The sequence below is a fragment of the Vanessa tameamea genome, chromosome 6, assembly GCF_037043105.1.
Source record: "Vanessa tameamea isolate UH-Manoa-2023 chromosome 6, ilVanTame1 primary haplotype, whole genome shotgun sequence".
Classification (NCBI taxonomy): Eukaryota; Metazoa; Arthropoda; class Insecta; order Lepidoptera; family Nymphalidae; genus Vanessa; species Vanessa tameamea.
Window position 1 is genome coordinate 899597 of NC_087314.1, and position 8017 is coordinate 907613.

At 30.4% G+C, this 8017-nt stretch overlaps 1 protein-coding gene and 1 long non-coding RNA gene across 2 annotated transcripts; one reads left to right on the top strand and one right to left on the bottom strand.

The window, feature by feature from the left end:
* Nucleotides 1-556: 556 nt before the first annotated feature.
* LOC113393383 (twinfilin) lies at nt 557-7014 on the top strand. Its single transcript, XM_026630230.2, has 9 exons — nt 557-741; nt 1432-1509; nt 1651-1762; nt 3593-3755; nt 4361-4494; nt 4734-4837; nt 5509-5652; nt 6271-6389; nt 6807-7014. The coding sequence occupies exons 1-9, from the start codon at nt 717-719 to the stop codon at nt 6957-6959; spliced, it is 1032 nt and encodes a 343-aa protein (XP_026486015.1). The 5' UTR covers nt 557-716; the 3' UTR covers nt 6960-7014.
* A 489-nt stretch (nt 7015-7503) lies between these two features.
* LOC135193342 (uncharacterized) lies at nt 7504-7738 on the bottom strand. The gene is made up of 2 exons (XR_010309167.1): nt 7625-7738; nt 7504-7586 (listed from the first exon to the last, which is right to left on the bottom strand). It is a non-coding gene; the product is annotated as an uncharacterized LOC135193342 (long non-coding RNA).
* Between the last annotated feature and the right edge of the window lie 279 nt (nt 7739-8017).

The window sequence follows — 8017 nt, forward strand, 5'->3', positions numbered from 1 at the left end:
AAAATAATATTTAAAATGACAAAGTAAGTTTATTTGTCACTCTTTCAAGTCTTAACTATTCAACCGGTCTTTATTACATACACGTTGTCAGAGGTTTGAAAAAGGACAAAAGGAAGGGATTATTAGAAATCGCTTTGAAATTTGAACCATATCAGGTTTGGAATTACGTTCATCCAGAGGATATTTTCTATCAGATCGTTCCTACTACCACATGACGTGAAAATAGCTGTCGAATCGAATGTTTTCTGCAACGGAAGCGCTTCTTTTTAACGCCATCTCTGTTGATCACCAGAACTACATCAGCTTTTGACATATTATGAATATAATTCACATTATAACAATATTGTCTCCATCAACATGTAATTTTAAATATGTAATATAATATTACAGTACATATATCAATAGGTACAGAACTCTAGATTTCACTTTTTTTAATTTTCAATTAAATGACTTTCTTGTTGAGATTTTCTCGTTTAAATAATGAACTTAATTTTACGTGACAGTGACATCTCACTCATGTTATGTCAAAGTCAATTTGCTTCTTAATCACCGAGGTATTGACAGCTAGTGGGGGTTAGGGGCCTTACGGCTAGATTGAATTGTACTTGCATGCGCCCACATAATTTCCCGTTATATATTAAAAATTGGTTATTTAATAACCGTTCAATATTCGGTGAAAAACTTTAAGATATATAAAACAGTGTATTCGTTACAAAATGTCGCACCAAACCGGAATTCAAGGTACTGACTACATATAATTTTGTTCATATTTATTTGAAATTTCGAGCTACATAATTGTTTTGCGAAAATAGTAATTCCCTAATATATGTTATTGTGCTATTAGTATAAGAGTAGATTTTCTACAAGGTCCATGTAGCTGACATAACTTATTAATGAATACAAAATCAATTCGATCTAATCTATTAATATATCAATCAATACAAATATAACAATAAGGCGTGTCATTTTGGCGAAAGTAGACATCTGATAATCTGATGTTTATAAGCGTAACTAATTTATATTTAATGTTGCTAGCATGTGTCACTATGAATGAAATACCAATGTTTTTTATTATTTTTTTATTTAATAGTTTCACCATCAACATAGCATTTGTATATATCTATTACAGTTTTAAGCTTATAAACTACTATAAAAGAAATTGATAAGTTAATTCTATATTTAACTGGTGTAAACAGCAACAAGGATTTAGATAAAAATCAACAATTAAGTAACAATAAAAATATACTTATGCTAAGCCTTGTTATAAGAGAAGTACAAGTGAATAATTATTTAAAACTACACATTTAAATGGAAAAAAAAAACATGAAACCAGATATATATACTTTTACTCTAAACTCTAGTTTAAGCTACAATGCTTTAAATTGTGTTTTAATATGTTTTTACCTTATTAATTATGGAATTATGTTACAGCTAATGCAGAATTAAAGAAGTACATCAGTAAATGTAGAGATGGGAAAATCAGATTATTAAAAATAAGCATAGAGAATGGTACAGTATTTACAATACATAAATGAGAATTTTGACATTTTATTATATTTTTTGTACGAAATATTTGTATATAATAGTGATCATAATGTTTTGAGTTCATTGTGTTATCAAAATTTTACGTAAATTATTTATTTCTTTTAGAGGAATTAACATTAGCGAAATATCAATCAGTCAAAGGATCATTTGAGCAAGATTTTGATAAATATATACCATCCTTAATTGTAGAAGATCTTCCATGTTATATTTTATATAGGTAAGAGACATTTTATTTTGATTACCATTAAAATAAACATCATCAAAGTAGTTGACACTTATTCAATTATGTGTGTTACATACAAATCGACACCAACAATTTATACTACGCTAACTCAAAAGTGTGTGCACACTCCGCTAATAATTGTAAGCGTAATATAAATCGGTTTGTTTTAAAAAATTGCCTTTAGTTAGCGTTGTATAAATTTGTTACTTCATTAATTTTGTATATTTCTTCACAATTTTATTAATACATATAAAATAACATATTTTAAGCAACTTGGCACAAAAAAACGATCTTCACTAAAATTCGAGTTAGCATAGTATAAAATGTAGGTGTCGAAATATGATAATAATTGTGTCCCCTCGACCAATTCAGGTCACATTTTCATCGGTTATTAGTCAACTTTGCAGCAGATACTAAAAACAATCCACCGAAACAAAAATTAAATGCATTGTAAACTCGATGTTCAGCTTTAATTGAGCAGATCCTGAAGTCCAGGGTTCACACTCCAAGTTGAGATGATAAAATGTTATTAGGATTCTGTCAAATAATGGTCATGACCAGCCCAGGGGTCTGGAAATTGACAGTGTTAAGACTCTTATGCCTTGAAAAGCTTGTAAAGCCATAATCACCCATACAATTTCCAATCATATCTGGTTTGTCGACTGCCTTATAAGATTGAAGGAATAGAGAGTGCATCTGTGACTGCACATACCGGTGTCCCAGTTAGCGAGTCTCTCTTTAAAATGGTTGGCCAGTTAATCAGTATATGTGATGATTTAGTATATCTAGCATTATTTTTAACAAGGTATAATTATTGTAATTACTTTCATTTGTGTTATTGTTATCTTAATTAGTGTAATTGGACAATGTCGGTATTAATTATATAAGTAAACAAATGACATATGATTTAACTTATATACAGTTTATACTTGTGAATATTTACAATATTGGCGGTTAGCTTCAACAAAAGCGAGTACAAATTCTCGGTAGTGCGAATTAACGCGTCTTTTTGTTAATATATCAATAAATAGTAAATAAAGTGATAGCACTTTTGACGCTTTAAAAGTTGAAAATATTAACAGACTTCGGGTATTGCACCTGCTTTTGATTTGCATTAGTTTTTGTTGCTTCACTTCTAACTTTCCGCGCGCTTCTGCCCTTTATTATATAATCTAAAGGGTGATCATAGTGTACTTATCTATGACATTACTTAAACATCTGCTTTTAAACGCGAACTTATATGAAAAATATCTTCTCTTAAATATTGCTTATTTTCAATTTCCGGCAAAATACTGTTTAGCATAAGATTGGGTACCATTAGTAAATCATTGTATTGTTTATTCTTGTAAAACACTGTTTAAAAAACCCAGACATATTACCATATATAAAAAAGTAATATTTGATAATGTACGACAGGAAATAAAGTCTAAATTATTATAAAAAGGTCTTAAATTCTTTTGGTATAGTGGATCTAACAGCTGGTTTATATTAAGAATGTTCTAAGTAATTAGTGCCTAAGCATTAATGATCATAATGAAAGTAGTTCATGCATCATGAGGTTTAATGCCGGGTAATGAATTACCTGTATCTGCAAATATAATATAAACATTATTATTATTATTCAATAGTAAAATATCATTCAATATATATTTTTTTAATATAATGTGTCGTATAGTGGCACATTCTGTGAGTATTTTGTCAGTGTCTTATATAAGATTTACAAAATACCTGATATTAAAAAAATTAAAAAAATCCAAGTGATGTAAAGTTTATTTAAAAATAATAATTTTTATATATTTTAATAATTAAATATACATTTGAAAGGTTCGACACATCTAACTCCTTGGGATATGAGTGGCTTTTACTGAGTTGGTCTCCAGATAGTGCGCCCGTGAGACAGAAAATGTTGTACGCGTCAACAAAAGCAACTCTCAAGCAGGAATTTGGTTCAGCACACATCAAAGATGAAATGCATGCCACGAGCAAGGTAATAACAAAGATAGTAAAAAAAAATCATTATAATTATTAGTTTGTAGACTTAGTTTCTTTTTTAATTAATGATATTAATAAGAGGGTAAATGTCCCCTCCCCACAGACATTGGCGCCGTATGAAAATTTAACTATTTCCAATGTGCCAACTATCTTGGAAACTGATCCTTTGTTGTTATGGCCACTGTAACACGTCACATCATCTGATGATGATGAGTCGGTTAAATTAAAAGCTCAGGTTTTAGGTCCACGTGGTCCTTCGAGCCGGATTATAAAAAAAACAACTTATGGTACTAATTGATTTAATTTTAAGCTACTGTTATTATATTGTAAATATTATGATTGTGTAAAATTTATCAATACGAAGTGCCTGACATTATTCTGTATTGAATAAGATATATTTTTTAAATCGTGTAAAAAAATATAGTAACTCGAAAGACGTTAACGAAAAGAAAACGTGAAAAATGTTTAATATTAAATGTCTGTCCTTAAAAATTACAACTTAATTGAACCTTCAGTTATTATTCAATTGTTGAATCTATCTAATTACTTAAAATCATTGTTGTTTCTAAATTTAGATTTATTTTTTAATTTTTTTCACAGGAAGAAGTATGTTTGAAAGGTTATCAAATTCATGTAAGCGGTGTCAACGCTCCAGCTCCTCTCACCGACAGGGAGGAGGCTTTGAAAGAATTACGGGAAAGTGAACATGATCCAAACTATAGCACAGACTCAAGGTACACAACATTTTAAATATAAATTTTTATGTAATAGGTAAGAGATTACTAGAAGTTTTAGTACTGGGCTTCGTGTAGAGCTGCTTAGTGGGGCACCACACATACAAGCCTTTAAACATCCCACTGCTTGGCAAAGCATATTTCATTCTTCTTAAGTAAAAGGTTGTCTATATTTGTGAACAAGCCAGACTGGCCCTCTACGAGTATATCCTTACAAAGTTTATTTTTTTATTTTTCAGACAATCGACTATGGGAGGAATATCATTTCCTATAACAGAATCAGCTAAACAGGGTATACTTGATCTCCAACGTGGTTCCTATAACTATCTACAGTTTAAAATAGGTATATATAATTAACATTTTATGCAAATTACCATGGACAACAGTTTTTTTTTAATGTCAAGTATTTTTTTTTATATACTAGAATTACAAGCATTTAAAATCCCGCGATCAATCGCACCAGTAATTATAAATCTTTGATATCTTCATAATTACGTATGTTCGTATAGTACGATTCAAGGTCATCTAATTCTGATTTTTTTTTTATCCAGAAGAAATGAGACAGTAAACGCTTTTTCATACCGGTTTTATTTCATGAATGGATTTCTTTCAATGTTATTTAATATAACGATTTAATTGGGATTAGTCGACCACTCGACACCATAAACAATTGAACTCTGTTGTTGTTGTTTCCCTCGACTTATAAAGTCTCTCTTCGTGTAGATACAGACAGAAAATAAAGTAATCGTTACGCATTACCATTACAATACCAACGCACTTGGAATACAAATTTTAACAGATTCATAAACGCAAACTCTTTTTTCTGCCGACCGTAATTGTGCAACAGAGATGCAAATTATGTGCAAGTAAGATAGCACTAAATCCATTATTTCTATTAGTATTCGTTTTCGCCCGCAACTTCGACCACATATAATGTAATTTATAATAATAATTATTATTAACATTTATTATAATTATTATTAATAACCTTGAACCTATTTTTTTTTTCTATAGATTTAGAGGATGAAAAAATTTGCCTATCAAAAGCGGCAATAATAAGTCTGACTGAGCTACCAGCTCAGGTTCCGAGCGACCAAGCGAGATACCACGTGTACATATTCAAGCACACACACGAGGGTGACCATATCGAAAGTGTGGGTGAGGCATTATTGATAATTTACTTCTGATCGTCACGTGTTACGTCAAAATGCGCCACAATAAGGCATTTTTGGGATCTTGCAGCACTTCGACGGTGTAATTGGTCTAGTTACTTATATGCTTGCAACTAATTATATATTAAGATTCATTTACGATTTATTCCGTCGATCAGCAGTACTTAGTATTCTTGGTTTAAAGGGTAAACGAACCAGTGTAACTACGGGCACAGGGGGCTTAACATCCTAGTCCCATGCTTGGTGATACATCGGCAATGTTAGGGATGCTTAATATAAATTACAGCACCAATGTCTATATATGGTGACTCGCCAAAAGTAGGCCATTCGCGAGTCCATTTATTTTTGCAGTATCTCCAAGGTATTCGTTTGATATTGACTATTGACATTTTATTTGAAGCACATATTCTGGCAATATTTTGAAGTCGGTATAAAAAGTATGTTTAAGTCCTTCCTTGGTATACAAGCTTGCTTCGTACTAAATTTAACCAATTTCGGTTTAGTGGTTTAGGAAGTTAAAGGTAACAGACAGACAGGCAAAGTTTCTTTCGTGTTTATATAATATTAGATAGTGAAATAAATTGTATTATGTTTGTCATTGCAGTGTTTATCTACTCCATGCCCGGATACAGCTGCAGTATAAAGGAACGAATGATGTATTCTAGTTGTAAAGGTCAATTCTTAGAAATCATGGAAAAAATGGGCCTCGTCGTGGAAAAGAGGGTAAGTTATTATTTATAACATAATAATTATTATATTTTGGATTATTTAAAATTTATTTTTATATCAAATTAATTTTTACGTGCTTGAATGTATTTCAATTGCTTTAAAAAGCTTTTTATTTTTTTATTTATTCTTAAATGAATTAATTTCTAGTGACACAGCTATCTGTCACTTATAGACAAATTTAATAAGGTGCGTTCTAACTGTTCCAAATATTCAATTGTTAGTTAGTTAAGAAATAAGGAAACTTTTAAGTATGTGTTTAAACTATTTCCGGGCGTGTCTGACTTTGAGATTAAGGGAATAGAGAATGAACCTGAATTTCTAAACTTGTGCATATAGTTGTTCTGTATCGTTGAGATTTGGTGACGTCACTTATCTTGTATAAAAGTATTGCATCTAATTGTTGTTCAACAGCTGGAAATAGACGACGGTAAAGAATTGACCGAGGAATATTTGTATGATGAAATTCATCCAAAGAGGAATTTGCATCGGCCGGCTTTCGCAAAGCCAAAAGGTCCGCCGAATAGAGGAGCGAAAAGGATAACAAAAGCACAGTCAACACAATAATTTATTTATCTATCTTTATTTCAATAAATATATTTAAGCTGTCTTGTTTCTAAAATGTACTTTTCTTCGAGAATCCAATTGTGATATCAGAATATTTTAAATAATATGCATAGTGCATGTAAAAAGATTTATAAATGGCTGAATTATTTTGGTACGGACAGCAAAAAAAATAATTATTTAGATCAAACTGTCTATGCTTAAAATATTTACAGATTTTTTAAAATATAAATTCAAACTAATTTTCGCGAACTGATTTAGCCGTAAATATTACAAGTTAAACTGAATTGGCAGGAAAAAGGCTGCCATTTGTAAATCTTTTCTTTATTAGGTTAATAATTTTTTTTATAATGAATTTATATGCTTTTGGCTTATACTCAATATTCAATATTTAAAAAGCTTCCCAATTTTTTTATTAATGAATCATATTAACATTGAAACTTTTTTCCGATTTACTTTTTATTTCAACGATAAATATAATAGTTTATTATTTGAAGCGAACCTTTAACTAAAATTATATTACAAGACATTATTAAAATATAATAGTTACCGAAGTAGCTGAGGTTATGGAGTACGGTACAATGAACTCCCGTGCCTCAAAAGGAGGATGTAAAGCCGTTGTTCCTGCGTCTCACCCCTGGTCATGTTTGATTTATGAGATATAGTACTATGTCATATATTCTCCGACATTGTAGCTACTCGCGACAGTGTGCGCCTGACATATGAAACGAAAATGAGCCGATATACAATGGCCCTCAGTTTATTAAGGTAGCGTCACACATGATAGTTAACCATAAGAAGTACACTTCCAAATTAAAATTTAACTTCATAAAGTTATGATAAATTGGTATATAAAAAGGTGTTATGCTATTTCACTTGTTAAAACGTCACTAGTAAATTAAGAACGAAAAATGAATAATTTGTATTAATTGACCATTATACTGTTGTAAAGCAATAAAATTATGAATGAGCAGTATTAAAACAACATCAGTATTTCTTAAGCTTAATGGTTGTTTTGTGCAATAATATCTGAACGAAATCTTGTCTGTCATTAGTGTAAG